The sequence below is a fragment of the Dendropsophus ebraccatus genome, chromosome 10 (genome assembly GCF_027789765.1).
Source record: "Dendropsophus ebraccatus isolate aDenEbr1 chromosome 10, aDenEbr1.pat, whole genome shotgun sequence".
In the NCBI taxonomy this organism is placed as follows: Eukaryota; Metazoa; Chordata; class Amphibia; order Anura; family Hylidae; genus Dendropsophus; species Dendropsophus ebraccatus.
The window spans coordinates 42,174,059-42,200,929 of record NC_091463.1 but is presented as its reverse complement, the minus strand read 5'-3'; the positions used below and the strand labels follow the sequence as shown (position 1 = coordinate 42,200,929).

The window sequence follows — 26,871 nt, the reverse complement described above, 5'->3', positions numbered from 1 at the left end:
TCATAGCACTACATTGTGAATACAAATGCATCCATGCTATACTTAAATCTGGCTTATCACTAGACTTTACTGTACATTCTACAGCACATTTCCCAATAGAAGATAAAGTTTCCATACTTACAAACTTGTTCGTGATCATCAGCACAGTCACGTGGCTGGATTCCAGTTGTCTTTCCTACTGTCCTTAGGTTCTCCGTGTTCCGAAAGCTTGAAACGTATGTCTCTGGGGTCTCGACTCTTCCCCCCTGTTCAAGCTAAAGGAGCTTGGTATGGCTGGCACGCCAAACTGTAGAAAATGGGCGTTAGCACCTGTAGTTTATGGCTCGCCGCAGTAGGATGACATCAGAGAGGTTTCTTTATAAAATGGAGATTTATTGCTTCTTCTTTAAAAGTAGTGAAAGTTACAGAAATGAATAGAAAAGAATATCAGAGAAACGTCTTACAGTCTTTAGTGTCTAGTGTCCATATGAGAGTCCTATGAAGTGAAGGGTTTGTCTTACAAATCGTCACGAGCTTCAGGCAGCTGTTGCTTCACTCAAGCATCCTGGGGACATTCCTTCCTTCACGCTTCCATCATGGATTCCTCACGCTTACATCACAACCTTCTCCTTGAAGGCTCTGGATCCTTCTTGTGACATAGGGCTCATACCTTCTGTACAGCCCTGATCCAACCAACCTCCATCTTGGTAACTACCATCTTATATAGGTTCATGACTCACTGTCAATGTCATGTGTGGGTGTGTTCATTATACTTGAGTGTTTGTGTCTGCACATATATGACCATAACAAATATAGAACTCTTTCTCTATACATCAGCATAACCTGTTTCCAGTTATGGATGTATAGTTATAGTGCTGTGTACAGCATTACCACCCTACATAGTCATGTAACCGTGAATAGTGCTGTGTACACTTATGTATCTATTTCCAACTTATACACGTCTCCTTAGTATAGAATATGATATTATAATGTCAGTATTACAATCACTTTATACAGTGAATAGTGTTGTGCTATTATGGTGAGGTCAGCAGTATATATATGACTTACATTATATTATACCAAGATATTGTTCATTGTAAAGCACATCATATTTAACAGGAATCAGAAGCCCACTTCTGCCAATTAACTTTAGGTACTAATTAGGGATGGTCCGAATCTTCCGAGGTTCAGGTTCGTATGAACCCAAACGCTCGGCATCAGATTCCCGCTGTCTGCCCGCTCCGTGCAGCGGGTGGATACAGCGGGAGGACGGCCTGGAAAACTGGGATACAGCCTATGGCTGTATCCCAGTTTTCCAGGCGGTCCTCCCGCTGTATCCACCCTCTCCACGGAGCCGCCAGACAGCGGGAATTATTGCAGAGAGTTTGGGTTCGTACGAACCCGAACCGAAGCAGGGTTGGACCATCCCTAGTACTTATAATCACTTGCTATATTTAACTCTTTTGTTACTATCAGTTTTATTCACTTCACTTGCCAATGATTTGGAAGTTTACCTGTCATAAGGTCTGCTGCCCCAATCAACTATAAAATAAAGAGGAATTCACAGCCGACTGAATCAGCTGACTTTGTGACCGATATACTTTAATGGTACGATCAGTGTATGTACAAACATAATAATTTTGTGTAATGTTGGTTTTTTACTAGAAATATTCTCCACTGCAGGTTGTGTCCACTTGTCCATCACTAAAAATTAGAATCAGGAGTTATATAGTCTTCATTAGTTTCTTAATAATTTCCAAATGACATTTATATTTTAGGGTTTCCTATTAAAACCAATGTTGAAAAAATTATAGAACACAACGGTATCTAAAAATTAAAATACTTTTGACAAGTGTGAATATCCATTTTCGGTAAGAACATAAGGTTTTATCCAATACGTCAGATGCTTCCTGGTGGTGTCCAACCACCTAGTGATTTCTCCAGATGCTGTGCGAGTGCCAGAGTTAGATGGTCATTGTATGGAGAAGAAACAATTTGTATGCCTAAAGGCAGTCCACCTTCACTGAGCCCCAAAGGGCACTGAGTAACTGGAAGTCCTAGAACATTAAATATACCTGAGGGGGAAGGGAGGAATAAGAAAATATTACATTAGTAGTGTAACAAATGAAAAAGATAGTATTGCAAAATGCTGAAAGTTGGCAAATTAAGGTAAATTCTTATTGGTATCAGAAACCATGGCAATATGTGCCTAACTCACACACAAGACTAGGTACAATCTCTTGCAAGACTATAGAGAGACTGAGCTCCACACTGAGCATCAAAAGTGATATAACAGCAGCGCTATATATAATCTGTGTGTGATCACAAGCAGTGTAGTCCTCCACCGCAGGCGGTATCTTCAGGCCCTGCCTTCTATTGCTGTCAATAATTCTGGAGGTAGGCAGGGAGGCAGGACCTAAAAATACAGCCAGCGGCCTAGCACCGGAGAGCATCCGGATTACAAGAAGCGCTGATGGCAAGTATACATTGCTTGTGATCTGGAAACTGAATGACAGCACAAATATATACATGTACATGCTGACAATTTCCCTTTATTGTTATCGGCCATGCATAACCCTGTTTACACAAGAAGATGTGTGGCCGATGATGATAAATTTTGTAGCATACTCTAAAGACACGATCAGCCAAGGATCAGGAGTTTGCCCTGTCCTCAGCTTATCGCTGTAATTATTGGCCACAGGAGCCTAGCCTACGTAAAAGGCCCTTTAAACCCACAAAATACATGTGATTCCCATTTTAAACTTTACAGAAACAATTGTTTAAGAGGTCTGGCTGCATGTTTAAATGGCGCTTGCTTGCTTGCAGACTTTCAAAAGGGCAATCAGGATCAGTGTTTGCAGTAAACCAAAATGCTTATTTCATGACCCATAAAACCAGTGAGTACATCACCACAATCATCTCCCATCTGTGGCAACGCATTTCTAGTACTAGAAGTACCATTATACATGGCTGATGAACATTCAACCGATCCAGGGTTTTTATTCCTACCCATCCATGACGTAATCCTGTGGTGTTACATCAAACATTTCATAATATTAGGATATGTTAAAAACATTGCATTCCCCGTCTTAAATAAAGGCAATGTGTAATAATCATATAGACACATAATAATGCATATCAGCTTACACATTGTCTAAGGTCAATAGCGGAGGAGAAGCTCTTGATGTAAATGCAGGCCTTTAGGGATGCTAGTATCTACTGTAGTTGGAATGTCCAGAATGCTTTCCTATCTTGCAATCTGCATATCCTGTTCCCCCCTCTAGATGGCACTGTGACTCTTTCAAAGGCAAAAGCTTGAATGTGTTCTATAGGTGTCTCTCAATGCTGACAGGCCCCCAAGAGGTTTCTGGTCTCACTAGACATATTTTAGATCACAAGCCATACAGTGATTGAAATAAACAACATATGTACAGTTTTAATAAAAAAAATGGCAACAGTACATATGTTTACATCAATTACTGTACGGCTTGTGATCTAAAATATGTTGGCTGTACAACAAGGAAACAGAGTTGGAATACTACATCTTTAACCTCTTAAGGACCCATGACGTACCGGCACGTCATGGATCACTGTCACTTAAGGACCCATGACGTGCCGGTACGTCATCCCTTTAAACGGGCGCCGCGGCCGGCCGGGTCCCGATCGGGGGAGATAGCCTGCTATAATACATAGCAGGCCATCTCTCCCTGTCGGCATGGAGGGTTGTTAACCCCCCCCATGCCGACGATCGCCGCTATTGGCTGATAAGCCCATAGCGGCGATCGGAACCTTTCCGGGCCATCGGTGGCCCGATGACCCGGAAAAAAATGGCGGTCGGTGCTGTCCGAGGACGGCACCGACCGCCATTACTGTAAAAAGTAATGGTGGTCACGGTACCACCGTCCCGATCGCCGTGAACGGCCGGCCAGCCGGCCGGCCGTTCACGGCGATCAAAGTCCCCACAAGTAATAAATACCTGCTCCGGACCCCTCAGCTAGGTAGCTGAGGGGTCCGGAGCAGGTATTTGTACATTACTCACCTGTCCCGGGGTCCTGATCGGCGTCTTCCGGGTTCCCGGCGTCCTCTTCATCTTCGGCTTCTTCCGTGAGTCCCGATCGTCTCTTTCCGGCTCCAGCGTCGTCTATTTTCGTATTTTTCCGGCTCCAGCGTCGTCTATTTTCGGATCTTGCGCTCTGCTGCCCCCTAGCGGCTGATATGTGTAATACACGTATCAGCCACTACAGGGATGTTCAGAATGTAGTAAAAAAAAAAATTTTTTTCCCAATTTTTTTTTTTCTATTTTCCGCACCCTATCGCCGCTGAGTGTTGATCAGCATCGCACGAAAGTGCGCTGCTAATCAGCAACTCCTCCTTTTTGGCGTAGGGTGTTTTTTTTTTTATATCCTACTGCCACGGTCTGCTTATAAGTGCCGAACATAAGTGCGGCATTCATCAGCAACACCATTTTTGGCGTAGGTTTTTTTTGTATACTTACTGTAAAAAACACGTAAAAAAACACTACATTACACCACACTACATTGAATAAAGTTTTACACTACACCACTACATACCCCATATACCAATCCCCATATAAAGATGGCCCCCAGGGTGTTTTCGGTGTCGGACGCATACATTATTATTGCCTCCGACACCGAAACAGACAGTGAGGATAAATTGGGGGGATCCTTCTTTCCTCCATTCATCCTCATCCTCCTCATCATCCAGTGACGTGTCTGGGAGTAGCGTAGCGTACGCTGCCCCCCAGACACGTCTTTTCCGCCAGTACCGTCCCAATAAGAGATGACGGTATGGCGTGAAATTCTACAAACTCTGTGAGAGTACCTCAGGGTACACTTACAGATTTAGGGTACGTGCACACTGCGGAATGGCGAAGGATAACCCTTCGTGCATTCCGCAGCTGGCACCCGCCGGCGGACTGATGCAGGGGCGCGTCTCCGCCTGTGTCATAGACTCTATCCTATGCATGGGCGGATTCCATTATCCGTCATTCCATCAACACGTTGGACGCAGAGCGGAATCCGCCCGTGCATAGAATGGAGTCTACGACACGGACGGAGACGTGCGCCTGCATCAGTCCGCCGGCGGGTGCCAGCTGCGGAATGCACAAAGGGTTATCCTTCGCGATTCCGCAGTGTGCACGTACCCTTAGAGTGTATGAAGGAAGGGACACTCGAATGCAGCCCCCAGATGCCCCCTTCCCCCCCCCCATCCTCGGAGTTAGTGGGGAGATCGTCCGGGAACTGATCTTCCCACTGCTGGATAAAGGTCACCACCTGTACGGGGATAACTTTTATACCAGCGCCCCCTCTTCTAGTCCCTCGCTGCCCTGTAGCTTGCGGCACGATCCGAACATATCAGAAGTAGTAATAAAGCCCTAATATTTAGCAGCCATGGAGCGGACCCAGCGCTTCTGGATATGAAGGACCCCGTATCGCACCAGGACAACATTTTCCAGGTGACGTCCCCCACACTTGAGAACAGGAGACCCCAGAAGAAGTGCAGAGTGTGGGGTAACAGGGGGATCAGGAAGGACACCATTTACCAGTGTGACACCTGTCCTGATCCCCCCGGCCTCTGCATACTGGATCGCTCCAAGGCGCACCACACGTCATTGGGGTTCTACATTATCTAAATTCTGTCGCTTATTCCTATTTCAGGGGTCACGTTGGTCCAGGGATTATTCTGATCGCCATTATGGAGTCGGGGAGGAATTTTTCCCCTGTGATGAGGCTACTGTCGTCTGCCTCACGAGGGGTTTTTGCCTTCCTCTGGATCAACACAGGTTGAGTTTGATGGACACCTGTCATTTCCAACCTTATAACTAATAATTGGCCTAATACCCCCAAATAAATTAGAATTGTCCCTTTTCCCCAGCTAAATAGGTATGGCTGCCATTCCCATTAGAGGAGGCCATGATGCAATTACAAAGCCTCTGTGCGGCCAGGACAGTAGAAACCCCCCACAAGTGACCCCATTCTGGAAACTACACCCCATAAGGAATCTAACAAGGGGGGCAGTGGGGATATGGCCTCCTGGTGACGGCCACATTTGGGACGTGAAAATGAAAAAAATGGTATTTTTTATTTTCACGGCACATGTCCTACACATGTGCCCATCACTAGTGGGGTCCATATGCTCACTGCACCCCTTGTTAGATTCCTTATGGGGTGTAGTTTCCAGAATGGGGTCACTTGTCGGGGGTTTCTACTGTTCTGGCAGCACAGGAGCTTTGTAATTGCGACATGGCCTCCATCCCCCATTCCAGCCTCTAAATGGCGCTCTGTCCTTTTGGTGACTTGCCCTGTGCCCATATGGCAAATTATGTCCACATGTGGGGTATTTTCGTACTCAGGGGAAACTACCCTACACGTTTTGTGTTCATTTTCTTTTTTAACCCCTTGTGGAAATGGAAAAAAATCAAGGCTAGACCAACATTTAGTGTAATTTTTTTAAAATTTTTACTCTAAATCATTGATCTTGTCTTGATTTTTTCATTTTCACAAGGGGTTAAAGATAAAAAAAAACACAATGTGTAGAGCAATTTCCCCTGAGTACGGAAATACCCCACATGTGGACATAAAGCGCCATGCGGGTGCAGGGTAAGCCTCCAAAGGGAAGGAGCGCCATTTGGTTTTTGAAGGCTGGATTTGGATGGAATGGATTTCGAGGGGCCATGTTGCATTCAAAAGGCCCCTGTGTTGCCAAGACAGTTAAACCCCCCACAAGTGACCCTATTATGGAAACTACACCCCTCAAGGAATGTAACAAGGGGTGTAGTCAGCATATGGACCCCACTGGTGACGGGCACAAATGTGGAACAATGTGGCGTGAAAATGAAATATTAAATTTTTTACACTATAATGTTGGTCTAGCCTTGAATTTATCATTTTCACAAGGGGTTAAAAGAGAAAAAAACACACAAAATGTGTAGAGCAATTTCCCCCGAGTCCGTAAATACCCCACATGTGGACATAAAGCGCCATGTGGGTGCAGGGCAAGCCTCCGAAGGGAAGGAGCGCCATTTGGATTTTAGAGGTTGGATTTGGCTAGAATGGATGATGAACGCCATGTCGCATTTACAGAGCCCTTGTGCTGCCAAAACACTGTAAACCCCCCACAAGTGACCCCATTCTGGAAACTACACCCCTCAAGGAATCTAACAAGGGGTGCAGTGAGGATATGGACCCCTGGATGACGGGCACATTTGTGCCATGAAAGTGAAAAAAATGAAAATTTTCACTTTCACGTCACATTTTTCCACATTTGTGCCCGTCACCAGTGGGGTCCATATGCTCACTGCACCCCTTGTTAGATTCCTTGAGGGGTGTAGTTTCCAGAATGGGGTCACTTGTGGGGGGTTTCCAGTGTCTTGGCAGCACGAGGGCTCTGTAAATGCGACATGGCCCTTGAAATCCATTCCAGTGAAATCCAGCTTCCAAAAGCCAATTGGCGCTCCTTCCCTTTGGAGGCTCGTCCTGCGCCCGCTTGGCACTTTATGTCCACATGTGGGGTATTTCCGTACTCGGGAGAAACTGTGCTACATGTTTTGTGTTTTTTTTTTCCTTTTATCCCTTTGTGAAAATGAAAAATTGAAGGCTAGAACAACATTTTAGTGTAAAAATACTTTAGTCTTTTTTCAAGCCATATTGTTTGGAAAATCTGTGAAGCACCTGTGGGGTCCAGATGCTCACCGCACCCCTTGTTACATTCCTTGAGGGGTGTAGTTTTCTAAATGGTGTCCCTTTAGGGGTGTTTTTTAGGTTTTGGCACCCCAGAGCCTCTGCCAACCTGAAGTGGTACAGTCAAAAATGACCAAAAATAACGGAGCCATTGAAATTCACTAGGCGCTCCCTTATATCTGAGGCTTGTGGTTGCGTCAAATAGCGCAATAGGGCCACATATGGGGTATTTCTATAAACTGCAGAAATGGGGCAATCAATATTGGGGTGCATTTCTCTGGTAATAGGTTTATAATTATGAAAAATATTGGATTACAATAAAATCTCTGCACAGAAAATTAAAATTTTCAAATTTCTTACACACTTAGCTTTTATTTCTGTGACTCCCCTAAAGGGTTAAAAAACTTTCTGGATGTGCTTTTGCAGAGTTTAGGGGTGCAGTTTCTGAAATGGGGTGCTTCGTGAGGCTTTCTAACACACAGTCCCCTCAAATACACTTTAAACCTGAACAGTTCCCTAAAAATATCTGATTTTGAAATTTTACTGAAAATTTGGAAATTTGCTGCTAATGTTTTAAGCTTCCTATTGTCTAAAAAAATGAAATATAGTTTAATAAATGCCGCCAACATAAAGTAGACATGTTGCTAATGCTATTTAATATATAATTTATGTGGTATAACCATTTTCTGTATAAGCAGAAAAGTTTTAAAGTTGGAAAAATGCATTTTTTCACAATTTTTCACGCTATTTTGGGTTTTTTCATAAAGATTCGTTATAAGTATCGACTCCAATTTACAAGAAATGTGAAGTACAATATGTCACGAGAAAACAATCTCAGAATCAGCCGGATAGGTAAAAGCATCCCGAAGTTATTAATGAATAAAGTGACACTGGTCAAATTCATAAAATTTGCTCCGGTCCTTAAGGCCATTTCAGGCTCTGTCCTTAAGGGGTTAAGAAATGAGACACAGTGAGATAAAAAAAAAACCTCTCAGTGGCCTCTTAACATTTCTTAAAGAGACATTAGGGCTCTATAGAACACTTTAAAAACTTTTGATTTAGGATGAGTCACAGTGCCATCTAGAGGAGGGGGGGGGGGGGCTGGGTAGGAGATAGCAAGATAGGGAAGCATTATAGATAGTCCAACTGGATATTAGCATCCCCAAAGGCCTGATATGCATTATGTGTCTATATGATTATTACTATGCAACGCAGTGGATAACTAGAAAAGACACTGGCACTACTTCGTAGCAAGGCTCTCAGGAGATGGCAGAAACTTAGGGGGACATTTATTAAGTCCGGCGTTTTTTACTCCGGACTTATAAATGTCCCCGCATCTCCGGCGCTACGGGGATTTATGTAGAGGCGGACTGCCTCTACATAAATCCCGTGCGCTCTGGTGCGCACCGCCGAAAACCTACGCCAGCTGAAGACTGGAGTAGGTTTTCGGCGTATCAGTTCCGCCCCCTTCACACCCCCTCCCCGCCCCCGCCGGCGGAAAGTGCCGATTTGCGAATATTTCATTTGCAAATCGGCCATTTGCGAATAAAATATTGCGCAAATCGGCAATTTCCGCCAAAAAAACCCCGGACCGCACGATGATACATGTCCCCCTCAATGTGTATTGGACTGGTAACTTTTTGCTGTGGAGGTGCTCACAAATATTGTAAACAAACATGCAATTGTAGAAACAAAGCTGAGGGGGGAGCCATCTATAGGGGGGATACAGGGGGGAGCCATCTATAGGGGGGATACAGGGGGGAGCCATCTATACAGGGGGGGATACAGGGGGGAGCCATCTATAAGGGGGTAATACAGGGGGGAGCCATCTATAAGGGGGTAATACAGGGGGGAGCCATCTATAAGGGGGTAATACAGGGGGAGCCATCTATAAGGGGGTAATACAGGGGGAGCCATCTATAAGGGGGTAATACAGGGGGGAGCCATGTATAAGGGGGTAATACAGGGGGAGCCATCTATAAGGGGGTAATACAGGGGGAGCCATCTATACGGGGGTAATACGGGGGGGAGCCATCTATAAGGGGCTAATACAGATGTGCAGTGTGTAGAGAGATGAGGATAGTGACAGAGTGTGGAGCCTAATATGTCTGTCTGGCAGATTCTGTGGATTCGTGGCTCGGAGAAGTTCTCATAACGGCACAGGGCAAATGGAAAAGAAGATGAAAAGGGAAGAACTCCGATCAGAGAAGACGTCCCATGTGAGTCACTTGATGTATCTGCACTGTAATGTATATGGTGTACAGAACCTGTGTAGAGCTGGGTACCTCTATATGACTGGATGAGGTGATAGTGATCTGTGTACAGTGGATTAGTCAGTAGTAGCGGTGGTGTTAGTCAGTATGCTGTGGTAATATTTGTTGCTTGTTATCTGGCATATATATAGAGAAGGGCAAAACAACATGTCTCATATAGACAGAGGAGCAACAACATGACTATTATATTATATATGAACCATGCTGTTTCCCTGTATTCTGTATACAGGGAAACAAAATGGTTCATATATAATATAATAGTCATGTTGTTGCCCCTCTGTATATATAAGACATGTTGTTTTGCCCTTCTCTATATATAAGCCATGTTGTTTCCCTGTATATTGTATTATACAGTATACATACAGGGAAACAACATGGTTCTCATATATAATAGTCATGTTGTTGCCCCTCTGTATATATGAGACATGTTGTTTTGCCCTTCTCTATATATAAGCCATGTTGTTTCCCTGTATATTGTATTATACAGTATACATACAGGGAGACAACATGGTTCTCATATATTATAGTCATGTTGCTGCCCCTCTGTATATATGAGACATGTTGTTTCCCTGTATATTGTATTATACAGTATACATAAAGGCAGACAACATGGTTCTCATATATAATAGTCATGTTGTTGCCCCTCTGTATATATGAGACATGTTGCACTGGTGTGACAATAAACCCTGCAGATTGCTGTTGGAAGTGCTGTCTCCATTGCGTTTTTTGGATACTTTGAAGCCAACCTGGTCTGGTTTGGTGAGGCATGCACGCACGGTTATTTTTTTGTTTTTGTGCTGCTGAAAGACTGTGTTGTCTTTTTTTAAAAACAATAAATTAAAGTTTATGTTAACAATAATTTGTATTTTTTATTGTACGTAATTGTACTGGCCAGGGGCGGGGTTGCAAAGATTGGGTGTGGCCCAATTCGCACCTCTGCCCAGGGGCCCATAATGCTGTTAAGACGGCCCTGCTCGTTAGTATGAACTGTTACAACAGTTTCATGTGCATGTGTGCTTCATCAGACCAAGCGCACACGATGAAGCGCGCATTCGCGTCAAACGGCTGTAACAGTTTGTACTGACGAGTGTCTAGTGGCCCCACCTGAGATGAGATGTCCTGCCAACTTTTAAAGTTTTTACCAGGAATAAAGAATTTGCATTGGTGAGTGCCCTCAGCTTTGCTTCTACAATTTCATATATGATTATTGCACATTGCCTTTGATGTTAATGCAATGTTTTTAACATATCCTGACTTTAATTTTATGAAATGTTTGATGTAACACCACAGGATTACACCATGATGTTTCTTAGGGGGGGATAACTAGGAAATAAAACCCTGGGTTATGTTTGTGAGCCATGAGTACTATTAGTACTAGAAATGCGTTCATCCAGTCCCAAGGTGATTGTGGGGATATACTCACTGGTTTTTTGGGTCAAAAAGATTTGGGTTTACTATAAACTGTGATCCTAATTACTTTGGGAAAGTTCATACAGACACGCGATTGGAGTTGAGGATCATGCGTAGCAGAGCCACAGAAGTGGTGAGCTGGCTTCACACAAGGCTCAGTGACGCTGGTTTTATACATAATTTATTAAAATAATTTAAACATCTAATTTTTATACTCGTGCAGAGGTATTTCTACAGGAAGGGGAAGACTTTAGGCCATAGCTATTGCGAATGCTGTTTTATCCAGATACCTCAGTCTGACACTGGAGGCAAGCATTTTTTTTATTTTTCTGTTCCCATGCTGCTGACCTTGTTTGACATTACTTTCACGTGGTGTCCTCAACACAGACAGGAGTACAGTGGAAAGTGACAGCAGTGTATAGACACTGCTGTCACTTTTCACTGTACTCCTGTCTGTGTTGAGGACACCACTAGAAAGTAATGTCAAACAAGGTCAGCAGCACTGGAACAGAAAAATTAAAAAAAATGCATGCCTTCAGTGTCAGATTGGGGTATCTGGGGCCCACCAATGAAGAACCAGTGAGAAGCAAACATGTCAGTCAGTGTTAGTGCAGGTTCCAAAGCTGGGGGCCCACCTCAGGATCCACCGGTCCTCTGGTGGGCCAGTCCGACACTGCTTGCTTCATCACACTGGACCCAAGGGGGAAATTTATTAAAAGGCAAAAAATGCAATGGGGGCGGAGCCTAGCAGTGCTCGTAGCAGGACGCACGCTTGAGAGCTCCTGCTCAAAATAACACCGTGAGCCCGATTCACAAGCTCCACCACAACATACCGACCGGGTAACAAGAAAACCGGCGCTGTGGAGAAGCACTGAGGCAACTCGGGAGAAGAACGCATCCTACTCCTACCTTGAGACCTGGACCTCGATTTTGGCGGCGCTCCTGGCCAGCGCACCAGAGCGGTGATCCACTTCATCGACTAAGCCGCAAACAAACTGTAAGTGCCAGCAGCACATTAAACACCTTTCATCTAAGCAGAACACTAGGTATGAAGAAAGATCTGCTGGGAGACTGAACGGCAAGGAGACTGTGTAGGAGCTGGGAAGCAGTATGACACAGCATAACTGACAGGCGCCATATTGGTGTACAGTCACAGACACAGCACCAGCTCTTAATAGCAAAAGAACTCCACACTTGTGAATTGGGGACATCATAGCTTGTCCACTGCCTTTGATTAAATAAGAAGGTCTCCATACTCTCCCCCCCCCCAGAGACCAAAACTACACTGGGTTAAATAAGCCCCTACCCACCCTGTTTCACCACTATTAACCCCTGGCGTGCTGGTGGCCGACAACCAGGACTAAACATCAACTAAATCATCCCTCCTTGTATCAGAGAACTCACACAGCAGAGGAAGTATAAAAAGTCTGGAAATTGCAACTATTCTCAGTTACTTGGAGGACATACCACATACTTGGCTGCTAAAGAAACCACACTGAAAGAGAAGCCATATTCATTGCTTATCCCCTCGCTTGAATCAGAGATCTCACACAGAAGAGGGAGAAATATATACAATCTGAAAGTTGCATTTACTCCCAGTTATCTAGTGCAGCGTTTCCCAACCGGGGTGCCGCGGCACACTGGTGTGCCGGGAGAACCCGCCAGAGGTGCCGTGGGATCCCGGTGGGAAATGTGCGCTGTCTCTTTAAGCATCCCGAGAAGCTGCGGCCGCGCAGCTTCTCGGGATGCACGGATCACTTTCATGTTCCGCCCGCACTATGAGCTGGCGGAACATCAAAGTAAGCAGAATATAGGAGCAGGAAGTGTCAGCGTCCTGCTCCTATATTCACTCCCATAGGCCGCCAGCACTTCATACCAGCAGCCTATGGGAGGCCGGGACGTGACCTCTCCGGCAGGTGTGATGATGTGACGTCATCACGCCTGCCGGAAGTCCCGTCCCCGCGGCTCACAAGATGGAGCCCGAAGAGGAGGAGAGCTGCTTCCTGCAGCCACAGCACGGATTAGGTGAGTAGGATGTTTTTTTTTTTAAAGGGGCAGAGCAGGGGGCAATATTAGTATATGGGGGCACCTCTGGGGGCATTATTATCTCATGGGGGCACCTCTGGGGGCATTATTAGTATATGGGGGTACCTCTGGGGGCATTATTAGTATATGTTGCACCTCTGGGGGCATTATTAGTATATGGGGGCACCTCTGGGGGCATTATTATCTCATGGCAGCACCTCTGGGGGCATTATTAGTATATGGGGCACCTCTAGGGGCATTTTTAGTATATGGGGGTACCTCTGGGGGCATTATTAGTATATGGGGGCACCTCTGGGGGCATTATTAGTTCATGGGGGCACCTCTGGGGGCATTATTAGTATATGGGGGCAACTATGGGGGCATTATTAGTTCATGGGGGCACCTCTGGGGGAATTATTAGCTCATGGGGGCACCTCTGGGGGAATTATTAGTTCATGGGGGCACCTCTGGGGGCATTATTAGCTCATGGGGGCACCTCTGGGGGCATTATTAGTATATGGAGGCCACCCCTGGGGCATTAGTTCATGGGGGCACCTCTGGGGGCATTATTAGTATATGGGGGCACCTCTGGGGGCATTATTAGTATATGGGGGCACCTCTGGGGGCATTATTAGTATATGGGGGCACCTCTGGGGGCATTATTAGTATATGGAGGCCCCCCCCTGGGGCATTATTAGTTCATGGGGGCACCTCTGGGGGCATTATTGGTATATGGAGGCCACCCCTGGGGCATTATTAGTTCATGGGGGCACCTTTGGGGCATTATTAGTATATGGGGGCACCTCTGGGGGCATTATTAGCTCATGGGGGCACCTCTGGGGGCATTATTAGTACATAGAGGCCACCCCTGGGGCATTATTAGTATATGGGGGCACCTCTAGTGGCATTATTAGTTCATGGGGGCACCTCTGGAGGCATAATTAGTTCATAAGGGCACCTCTGGGGGCATTATTAGTTTATGGGGGCACCTCTGGGGGCATTATTAGTTCAGAGGGGGCACCTCTGGGGGCATTATTAGTTCATGGATGCTCCTCTGGTGACATTATTACTCATGGGAGCACCTCTGGGGACATTATTAGTTCATGGGGGCACCTCTGGGGGCATTATTAGTTTATGGGGGCATTATTAGATCATGGGGGCATTATTAGTTCATGGGGGCCACCTCTGGGGGCATTATTAGTTCATGGGGGCACCTCTGGGGACATTATTAGTTCATGGGGGCACAGTGGGGGATCCTACATACAGGGGGCATCCCACATTCCTACTCGCTTTACTGCACATAACACCAAACAGCGCAGTTACTTTGGGAGCTGACAGGAGGGACAAAGGAAAGGAAGTTGCTATAAATGTGCGGAGCCTAAATTGTTTGTCTCGCAGGTTCTGAAGAGATGAAAAGTAGCTGGAAGAAATCATCATGGCGGATGGAGAGGAAAAGGGAAAGTGACTCCTCAGATCAAAGAAGACGTCACCTGTGAGTCACTGTATGACGGTTTTCTTATTTTGTAGAACATTATTTAGTAGGGGTGCCCCGAGGAAATTTTTTTTTCCAAGGTGTGCCCCAAGGTGGAAACGGTTGGGAAGCACTGACCTAAACGATGCTTTCCTAATGCTGGAAGATCAAGAAAATAGAAGCCAACGTAAAAACATCCGCATCAGAGGTCTCCCAGAATCTATCGCACATGAAGCTCTTCCTTCTACAGCTATAAGTATATTCACTAACCTTTTAGGCGAGGAAAGAGCTTTATCTGTTGTTATAGAAAGAATACACATAGCCCTCCATCCCAAACCGGGAATTGATGACCCACCTAGAGATGTCATATGTGGCCTCCTCAGCTACGTGGACACAGCTGCACTCCTTAAAGCTGCGAGAGAAGCTGACGACATTATTCATGAAAATTGTCCAATACAATTCTTCCAAGACCTAGCGGCAAGCACCTTAGCAAAGAGAAAGATTCTTAAACCCCTCACGGATAAACTAAGAGAAAAGAGAATACCCTTTCGCTGGCTTTTCCCATTTGGTATCCTAGTGTCCTCCAATGGGAGACAACTGGTTGTACGACGACCCGCTGATCTTGATAACATCTGGGAAAGACTTGATATTCCAAAACTGCCAGCTAATGAAGATTGGTCCGTCCCTAAGAAGTCAAAATCTCCAAGGACGAGGAAATCGTCTATCACTTAAAACTGGACTTCGCAAGTATTCTAAAACATAATGTCTTCTTGATATCTCTGAGTTCTATGTTTCACTAATAAGTTTTTCTAGTATACATTGTTCATAACAATAGCCAATGATTAGATGCTAAGTATTAACAATTTGGGCTAATGTTACATTCTATATTATGCTTTTCATACTGTGAGCTCTAAACAGATGATGAAAAGTAGCTGGAAGAAATCATCATGGCGGATGGAGAGGAAAAGGGAAAGTGACTCCTCAGATCAAAGAAGACGTCACCTGTGAGTCACTGTATGACGGTTTTCTTATTTTGTAGAACATTATTTAGTAGGGGTGCCCCGAGGAAATTTTTTTTTCCAAGGTGTGCCCCAAGGTGGAAACGGTTGGGAAGCACTGACCTAAACGATGCTTTCCTAATGCTGGAAGATCAAGAAAATAGAAGCCAACGTAAAAACATCCGCATCAGAGGTCTCCCAGAATCTATCGCACATGAAGCTCTTCCTTCTACAGCTATAAGTATATTCACTAACCTTTTAGGCGAGGAAAGAGCTTTATCTGTTGTTATAGAAAGAATACACATAGCCCTCCATCCCAAACCGGGAATTGATGACCCACCTAGAGATGTCATATGTGGCCTCCTCAGCTACGTGGACACAGCTGCACTCCTTAAAGCTGCGAGAGAAGCTGACGACATTATTCATGAAAATTGTCCAATACAATTCTTCCAAGACCTAGCGGCAAGCACCTTAGCAAAGAGAAAGATTCTTAAACCCCTCACGGATAAACTAAGAGAAAAGAGAATACCCTTTCGCTGGCTTTTCCCATTTGGTATCCTAGTGTCCTCCAATGGGAGACAACTGGTTGTACGACGACCCGCTGATCTTGATAACATCTGGGAAAGACTTGATATTCCAAAACTGCCAGCTAATGAAGATTGGTCCGTCCCTAAGAAGTCAAAATCTCCAAGGACGAGGAAATCGTCTATCACTTAAAACTGGACTTCGCAAGTATTCTAAAACATAATGTCTTCTTGATATCTCTGAGTTCTATGTTTCACTAATAAGTTTTTCTAGTATACATTGTTCATAACAATAGCCAATGATTAGATGCTAAGTATTAACAATTCGGGCTAATGTTACATTCTATATTATGCTTTTCATACTGTGAGCTCTAAACAGATGATGAGCCTTCTTGTTTATTGTAGTTTATTGCTGAAAATTATGTATGTTAACTTTTGGGATTCTACTTCCAAAATAGTTGTTACGGATGTTAATGTACGCCGTTGTTACCAGTTAGTTTTCCCTGTGTACCACAAATCAGACATAGTCCCTCACTATGCAAACACCACATTCTCTTAGTACGACATGTTATGGCGACACTTAACATAACTTCATGGAATGTTAGAGGCCCTTAATACTCCACAGAAGAGAAGTCAAATCTTTACACTACTCAAGTGACTGTCCCCTGTAGAGACATTGATATCCTTACTTACATCAGTGTATATCTATGTATGAGATCTCTCCTCATATCAGTGTATATGTATGTATGAGATCCCTCCTCACATCAGTGTATATGTATGTATGATATCCTTACTTACATCAGTGTATATCTATGTATGAGATCTCTCCTCATATCAGTGTATATGTATGAGATCTTTCGTTATATCAGTGTATATATATGTATGAGATCTCTCCTTATATAAGTGTATATGTATGTATGATATCCCTGCTTACATCAGTGTTCTCTGTGTATGAGATCTCTCCTCGTATATCTCTGTGTATGAGATCTGCTATTTCTTGTATATCATAGCTGTTTCTCTTCTGCTTCTGTGAAGTTACATATATACCACCTTCTCCTGGTAGTTCTCTGGTTGTGTATTATCACTATGATGTACTGACATATGTTTCTTTTACAGATATCAGGCCTTTCCAGTGAAGCCTCCTGGTAAAGGATCGATAGGTCTAAGCCCTGCTGTGTACTATGGACCTATAGACTATGTGTAATGGTGGAGGGGGAAGAGGAAAAGGCCAATCTATTCAATACATTCTTAATAATGTAAATCCTCCTATAAATCTCACCTGCCTAACACAAGAAGAAGTGGGGAGACGCCTTAAAAACATTAAAATCCATAAGTCACCGGGCAAAGAAGGTATCCATCCTAGAGTTTTGCAAGAATTAAATACTGTGTTAGACAGACTGTTATTCCTAATATTTAAGGCTATGTTCACACTACATAAGTTTACGGCCGTAGCGCGTTCTGTGAATAAGCGGCCGGAGATTTACGTAGTTTGCGTACAATGGAAATTATACGATGTACGGCTGCACAGTTCACACTACGTACGAACTTACGCCAGGATCGTACGCGGCGCCGTAAAAAATTAACCAGACCATTGTTTGAGGACGAAAATGCCGTAACTTACGCCCGTAGCGTAACATGCGGTCCCGTACGTAGTGGTGATTTCTTCATTTTTCCACTTTTCTTTGCCGATCCAAAAGGTTCTGTGGGGTGTCCGGGGCTAGGCGAAGATTTCCAAGTAAAAGACGTAGACGTAGGGCGCTCGGGAAGCGTAAGTAGACTACAGGCGTAAGTTCGCGGTCCGTACGTAGCCGGCCGCAACTTGCATAAATCCCCGGCCGGAGTTTAACACGTATATGTCAGGCCGCGAAAATATGCGGCCGGACATATACGTAGTGTGAACATAGCCTCAAGATTCTATTACGACAAGTATTGTTCCACAGGACTGGCGCATAGCTAATGTGGTACCAATATTCAAAAAGGGGTCAAAGAGTGATCATGGAAACTACAGGCCCGTAAGTCTAACATCTATAGTAGGTAAAGTATTTGAAGGGTTTGTAAGAGATGCTATACTGGAGTACCTTAATGAAAATAATCTTATGACGCAGCACCAGCATGGATTTATGAGGAATCGGTCCTGTCAGACTAATCTGATCGGCTTCTATGAAGAGGTGAGTTATAGACTGGACATGGGGGAGGCTGTGGATGTTGTGTATCTGGACTTTTCAAAGGCATTTGATACTGTGCCGCATGAAAGGTTGGTCTACAAAATGAAGATGCTGGGACTTCGGGAAAACGTATGCAAATGGGTAAGTAACTGGTTGTGTGATAGAAAACAGAGGGTGGCCATTGATGGAACATATTCAGATTGGGTTTTAGTTACTAGTGGGGTACCACAGGGGTCAGTTTTGGGTCCACTTTTTAATATTTTTATTAATGATCTTGTAGAGGGGCTACAGAGTAGAATCTCCATTTTTGCAGATGATACTAAACTGGGTAGAGTAATCAGCACAGAGGAGGATAATATCATATTACAGAGGGATTTGGAGAAGCTAGAGGCTTGGGCAGTAAAACGGCAAATGAAGTTTAATGTGGATAAATGTAAGGTTATGCACTTGGGCCGTAGAAATAATAAGTACAGTTATGTGCTTAATAATAAAACACTGGGTAAAACTACTTCCGAAAAGGACCTGGGGGTATTGGTGGACAGTAAACTCAACTTTAGTGATCAATGCCAGGCAGCAGCTGCCAAGGCTAATAAAATAATGGGATGCATCAAAAGAGGTATAGATGCTAAAGATAAGAACCTAGTTTTGCCTCTTTATAAATCCCTGGTTAGACCACACATGGGATATTGTGTACAGTTTTGGGCACCAGTATATAAGAAGGACACAGCTGAACTGGAGCGGGTGCAGAGGAGGGCCACAAAGGTCATTAAGGGAATGGGTGGGTTACAGTACCAAGACAGGTTATCAAGCTTGGGGTTATTTATGGTAGAAAAAAGACGTCTTAGGGGCGATCTGATCACAATGTACAAATATATGAAAGGACAGTACAGAGATCTTTGTAGTGGTCTTTTTACTCCTAGATCTGTAACCATGACAAGGGGGCATCCTCTATGTCTAGAGGAAAGAAGATTTCATCATCAGCATCGACGCGGGTTCTTTACTGTACGAGTGGTAAGACTGTGGAACTCTCTGCCACATGATGTGGTAATGGCCGATTCATTAAATAAGTTTAAGGGAGGCCTTGATGCGTTTCTTGAACAATATAATATTACAAGTTATGGGCATTAGATTTCCGGTGATACATTGATCCAGGGATTATTCTGGTTTCCCTAGGTTGAACCCGATGGACTCTAGTCTTCTTTCAACCTTATTTACTATGTTACTATGTGATATGTGTCTACAGCTGGCTCCTACATTCACTATTATCTGCTGATCTCTTCTATAGTCCAGAATAATATCTGTTTATTGGGAATGTTTCCTTTGTCCCTTGCAGATCCGGTCTCTGAGCAGTGCTGGTCGTCTCACAGGAGCACAAGATGTACAAAGTCTTCATCCTCATCAAATGTCAGAATTGTTTCATGAAACTTTTGCTGCAAGGGGTCTCCGGTCAAAACGGTGATGTATTCATGATTTATCTCATTGCTGCTGATCTGCTACTAGTTTCATCCACTATTCCCTGTGTTGGGAGGTCGGGGAGCCTTCTCCTGTGTGTCTCAGCCTAAACATAGGGAGAAAATTCTAGATGGGTTCCATAATATGTCTCCTCTGTTCTTCTGTAGAAGTCTCTATGCTTTTATGATGACATTCATACATTGCTGTACACTCCTTACATCCACACCTCAGGGAGCACACATGGCTTATTCTTCACTGTCTAAGCAGTGTTTGTCATCTGCAGGTCTGATCTCGTCCTTGCTTGGTCTCCGATCCTGTATACCATTATGAAGCTGTGACGGCAGTCCTCCAGGTCCTTGGTGTGGTGATGTATACCCTTATCAATTGGCTGTTATGATGGTAGTCCTCCAGGTCCTTGGTGTGGTGATGTATACTCTCATCAATTGGCTGTTATGATGGTAGTCCTCCAGGTCCTTGGTGTGGTGATGTATACCCTTATGAAGTCGCCATTATGGTGATGGCTGCTCTCCAGGTCCTTGGAGTGATCCTGTATTGATGATCGGCCATTTTCAGGCAGATTCAACAGGGAAGCTTCATGGATTTGGCCTCAAACATTCTAATTTTACTACAAGAAAGCCTCTACCATCAGATGGCAGGCCACTCTTCGAGAATTGGAAATGAGAATCTATCCTCTCTACCATAACGACCTTCATCATCTCAATTCTTCTGCCACAGATACAGGTACCTCAGAAATCTCCAACAGGAAATCCTCCCATACTGGTATCAGATTCCTTCTGGTTATAGAGAGGCTGAACGCTAATAGTGGAGCAGGCCTTCCCTACGACTGAATGAGAAGATCTCCACAAAGACCTCTATTACTGTACCCTGATGTCTGTGCTCAAGATGGGGGAACTGGCAGATGCATGGACTCTGCCTATAATGCAGTGGATTGTCCATGTGATCTGAGATGTTGGTTGCTTTTTGCTATGTCATGTTAGGTTGAAACATCTGTACCTGGGAAACAGATGTGACAGGAGCCAGTGATCCAACCTCTGTGAGCTGTGACAGGAGCCAGTGATCCAACCTCTGTGAGCTGTGACAGGAGCCAGTGATTTAACCTATGGGAGCTGTGGGAGGAACTGGTGATCCAACCTCTGGGAGCTGTGAGGCATCTGGACAATTCAGATTATCATAGGAAATTTGTTCCTGATCTACACAGACAACCTGACATCAGCCCTTACCATAAGGGGGTTATGGTCCAATGAAATGCATTCTACAGTATCAAGGCAATACATTAGAACTATGGAAGGAGATCTTCTGTAACAGCAGAGACTAAGACCATCAGAGTGGGTTCAACAGGAAATTGCAGAAGCTGCAGGATGCTAACCTACCAATGAGGCTGGTTATGGTGTTACCTAGGATTTCAAGCTGTTGCCAGCTTGAAAGCTAGTAGATAAATGACTTAAGAAGGTCCTTCAGTGTTTAGAGTGAATACCAGCTACGGTTACAGATGGTGCCGGTGGGAGTCTCGGGAAAATGTAAACATCATAGTCACTCCATTTCTGCACAAAGGCTTCCATTAGGATTACAGTACATCTCATGTACAAGTTTTCGTCACTGTACGATGGATGATGTTCACTATTCTGCCACTTACTAACAGATCCATTATAGTGATCAGAAATATGAAACAAGACCTTCTCTTTGCATCTTCCTCTTGTAAGAAGGTTCCCTGAGGCTTCACTGAAGTTTATTTAGATCTGGAAGAAGGTGTAGACTTTCTTCAAACAATGGACACCAGTTGCCAGATGGTGATGACCTAATAGTCTGTCCTTCATTGTATTCAGTGCAGAAGAGAAGAATATTCTTTTTCTCCTATTCCTGGCAGATTAAATATAAACTTCAATCCAATGAAGTCAAAAGGATGCTCTAATTGTGTCCAGAACTATGTTACTACTAGACAGGCTCCTTCTCTTGCCCAGAGGAGCCATTGAATTTTCAGTGATTACTGGAGGATGAGCGATTCTACCATCTCAACTAATGCAGCAGAACCTCTATTCCACCTCGCAGAGAGGGTGTAATTCTTCCAAGATGCCTGTACTATAACATTCTGCTCCAGGCGGTGAAGGGCTTGGTACTCAATTGTAGTTTTTAGGTATTCAGCTTATTTGCTAATGTCCTTCAATATTTACCCTCCCCTGGGTTTTAGCTATAAAAATCCCATCTGTGCTGCCTGAGGACGAAGAGGAAAGATAAAATTTGTCTTACCTGTAATTTTCCTTTACTCGAGTCTGAAGGCAGCACACATATACCCACCCAATGATCTATTTTTGGTGATTCGTCTATATGTAAAACATGTGAGAGCTGTGAGAGTGGGTTCTTATAGGCCATCAATTAAGCATGCTAATTTATTGATTGCTTTGCTAGTTTGCTTTTGCATGCTAATTTATTGATTGCTTTGCTAGGTGGACGGTCCTGGGGTGAAGTCTGGGGGATAGAATATCCCATCTGTGCCGCCTTCAGACTCGAGGAAAGGAAAATTACAGGTAAGACAAATTTTATCTATGCACACGGAGACAAGGGCTCAAAAATTATGACCGCTTTAATTAAACAAAGGAAAGAAAAATCCTTCATATATAAAATCACTAATGACAGCGATAAAATAGTAAAAGACACCACAAGTATAGCAAAAACCTTTTGTTCCTTTTATGAGAAACTATACAATATCCCCCAAACACAATCCCCCAAACACAAAGTGTCAACCCCAACTACAAATCACAATTATTGAAAGACTTCTTACAACAGATTAAACTCCCTAGTATATGTGAACATGACAAACTCTCACTTCTAGACTCAATCACATCAAATGAGTTAGATAAAGTATTTACCTCAATCCCTATGGGTAAGAGCCCAGGGCCGGACGCTCTATCTAAACCTTACTATAAAAAATTTAAAGACATACTTATCCCATAATTTACAAATCTTTGCAATGATATGCTAGCTAGAGGTAAATTCCCGAAACAGATGTTAGAGGCTTATATAGCAATACTGCCTAAAGAAGGAAAAGACCCCGCACAATGCAGGAGTTATAGACCCATCTCATTACTTAACGCGGATTTAAAGTGGTGGGCCAAACTTTTAGCCTTTAAGATGAAAAATTATACCCTACCTTACTACAGAAGAACAAACAGGATTTGTTATGGGCAGGGAAGGCAAATTTAATACATCTAGAGTACTCCCCGGAATCCATTACGCTAAGAGATCTAACATTCCCTTAATCCTTCTCGGCACAGATGCAGAGAAGGCTTTTGATAGAGTAGCTTGGGACTTTCTAATGGACACCTTGAAACTATTTGGGTTTCCTTCACAATTTATACCTGCTGTAATGTCACTCTATACTGTCCCCACCGCCAGAATTAGAGTAAACGACACACTATCGGACCCTTTCCTAATTAGAAATGGAATAAGACAGGGCTGTCCCCTATACTCCACTTTATTCGTCCTAACTATGGAAATTTTGTTGCAAAAAATTAAGCAAACACCTATCATTAAGGGAATTAGAGTTGGCCCCACTGTTCACACCACAGCTGCTTTTGCGGATGATTTACTGCTTTTCGTTACTGACCCCAAACAATCCCTCCCCACAATTCTTAAGATATTCAAAGACTATGGGACCCTCTCTAATTTTAAAGTAAATTAAAAACAGAATTAAAAAAAAAAAAAAGGTTTCAGTATCTTGTTCAAATCAGGCAGATATCATCCTATGATATAGAGCAAGCAACTGTAGAACGGGCCGGATGATCTTAATTTCTGATGAATTTGGATGCGGGTGCATCCGTGTGCGCCCGCATCCCAATTCACAGCTGCACACAATAAAGCATGCGGCCGGAGCCGCATGCTCCATTTTGTGAACTGACAGTTTCTCTGCGGCTGCAGAAAACTGTCATGTCAGGTTATTGCAGTGCCGCTAGCGATCCCGGCTGGAGTATATACTATAAGTATACACTCTGATCGGGATTCACTCAGCTGCAGCACAATGTAAGTAAAGTATTAATCACAGCTGTGTTGCAAATCGGCAACAACGCTCGTGATTGATACTTTACTTACGTTGTGTGAACATGGCATAAGAATGTAAAAATGTAGAAGTTACTACTCAGAATTTTATCAATCACTGTATAAATAAAACTGACCAGTATATGCAAAATTGAAAGGCACAGCAAGAGGCTCATTGTGCTTTGGGGCAATCTTGGAGTGTGAAGGATAAAGAAGAATTCCATTAAATCCCAGCAGTGAATTTATTTCTTCTTTAAGATTTTTGGCTTTCTGGATCATTTTTGCATTGCCTTCAGGGTTTAGGTGTGCAAATTTCTCAGCGATAGCAAGACCTGTACCGAAAGAAAAAAATTTAGACAAACAACAAGAAAATTGTCACACTGGACTGCAGACCAGAAGTGTCTTTGTATCAGAGAAATGGAGCACCTGGTAAGCAAGGGGAGCAGGGCAGCTATTGTACTGGGAGGGGAGAATAGCAAAGTCACTGGAGTGTTCTTTTAAAAAGATACCGTCACTCGCTTTGTGTATAAGGACTTCTCTACACAGCTGTACAGCCTAAATTCTGCAGTTTTCATACCTTACTTTATTATAGATTTCTTGGTGCTTGGTCCAGTGAAAAATGCTTTTTATTGTTGGTGGATTGTGGCACCTGGGCAGGGCCTTATGCCCTCAGCGCCACTTGGCACTGCCCACAGCGCCACTGTAGACCCCGCCACTGTGGCATCTAGGCCCCACCCCCCTCTAGATCGGCCCATTCCAATGGCCATCGAGAGGGCGGGCCCAGACACAAGTGGCGGGGCATGGCCTAAGGTGGCACTGTGGGCAGGGCCAAGTGCCACAAAAGCCCTGCCCAGGTGCCACAATCTACCAATGATAAAAAGCATTTTTTACTGGACCAAGCACCAAAAAATCTATAATAAAGTATGAAAACTGCAGAATTTAGGCTTTACAGCTGTGTAGAGGAGTCCTCATACAGAAAGTGGGTGGCAGTGTCACTTCAAAGAGTAGATACCCAAAATCTAGTTTTTGTTTTGTTTATAATGTAATTTATGTGCTATAAAGTGATTTATTTTACCAAACAACTTTTTTTTATATTATTATAATTATTTCAGACTTTTTTTTAAATTATCTCAAAAAGGGATCAATATTTTAAAACTTTCATACCTAAGACGTAGTAATGTGTGGCAGGGATGGTAGACACAACACAGCCAAATTATTCCATTTCATCTACAGCGCTTAAAGAGTCACTGTCGTATTTTTTTTTTTTGCAGAAATCAATAGTCCAGGCGATTTTAAGAAACTTTGTAATTGGGTTTATTAGCCAAATCTGCCATTATCTGCATGTAAAAAGCCTTTTCCCAGGTCCCCCCCTCCTTCCTCTTTTTCATCCACTCTGAAAAATCTGAAAATTGTGACTTGTTGCAGGAGACGTACCCTGTCTGCTCTAGGGAGAGGGGAGGGGGGAGGAGGAAGGAGGGAGTTAGCCGGCAGCAGAAAGCAGATAACAGAGGATTACAGGCACAGAGCTGGGTGACAGCTGTAATCTGAGCTCAGACAGGTCACTGGTGACTGTCACAGAAGATTTCCCGTGAGGGATTTGTAGATTAACTCTTTGTTGTCCTGTTTTGGTCTTTTCTTTAGCTCTCTCCATAGGAGAACAATGAAGACAGGGGGGAGAGCTTCAAACTGCTTTTTCATGATAAAAATGCATTTTTCGGATAATAAACCCAATTACAAAGTTTCTTAAAATCGCCTGGACTATTGATTTCTGCAAAAAAAAAAATTCACGACAGTGACACTTTAACCTCTTAAGGACCCATGACGTACCGGCACGTCATGGATCACTGTCACTTAAGGACCCATGACGTACCGGTACGTCGGCCCTTTAAACGGGCGCCGCGCGAAATCGCGCGGCGCTCCGGTGAAGATGGCTGCTGATTCTATCAGCAGCCATCTTCCTGTGTCACGTAGGGGGCAGTTTCCCTGCCCCCCCCGTGACGCCGATAGCTGTAATTGGCCGATGACTTCTCATCGGCCAATCATAGCAATGTACTTTGTTTCCGGGACCGGACCCCGGAATTCAGCGGTGATTGGTGCTGTCCGAGACAGCACCAATCACTGCTGTGCCCGGGCGTCACCTGCCCGTGGATCCGGCCCCCTGATCGCCCGTGATTGGCCGGTAACCACCGGCCGGCCATTCATGGGCGATCGTTACTACTTCTCCCATCATCTCCTTCTCTGCTCGCCGGAATCGGCGAGCTGAGAAGGAGATGATGGGAGTACTGTGCAGTGAGCCCGGCGCCCGGTGCATACCTGGTGTGTGCCGGGCACCGGGTGCCTCCTCCCCCGTACTGCCTCCTCCTCCTCTGGCCCCCTCGTGCTGCCGCCAATAACAGGGAGATCAGCAGCCTCTGATCTCCCTGTGCTCTCTCCCGCTCCTCCCCGGTACCTCCTCCTCTTCCCCGCCGCCGCTCCATGCTGCCCCCGCTTCCTCCTCCTCCCCGTTAGCCGCTCCATGCTTCCTCCTTCTCCCTCATGCCGCCGATCCATCCCTCTCTCCCTGTGCCCTGCTGGCACTCTCCCACCCTCCCACCCTCCCTGCTGGCACTCTCCCACCCTCCCAGCCTCCCTGCTGGCACTCTCCCACCCTCCCAGCCTCCCTGCTGGCACTCTCCCACCCTCCCAGCCTCCCTGCTGGCACTCTCCCACCCTCCCACCCTCCCTGCTGGCACTCTCCCACCCTCCCACCCTCCCTGCTGGCACTCTCCCACCCTCCCTGCTGGCACTCTCCCACCCTCCCACCCTCCCTGCTGGCACTCTCCCA

The 26,871-nt window shown here is 44.6% G+C and overlaps 1 protein-coding gene across 2 annotated transcripts in view; it reads right to left on the bottom strand.

The window, feature by feature from the left end:
- Positions 1-1,306: 1,306 nt before the first annotated feature.
- FAAH2 (fatty acid amide hydrolase 2) overlaps positions 1,307-26,871 on the bottom strand; it is a 121,343-nt gene continuing 95,778 nt past the window's right edge. For both annotated transcript variants that reach the window (XM_069986101.1, XM_069986100.1), the window contains exons 9-10: positions 24,185-24,379; positions 1,307-2,054 (exon numbers count right to left, since the gene is read on the bottom strand). In XM_069986101.1, the coding sequence (XP_069842202.1) occupies positions 1,879-2,054; positions 24,185-24,379 (371 nt within the window). In that variant the 3' untranslated portion in view covers positions 1,307-1,878. The remainder of the gene's footprint in view (positions 2,055-24,184; positions 24,380-26,871) is intronic.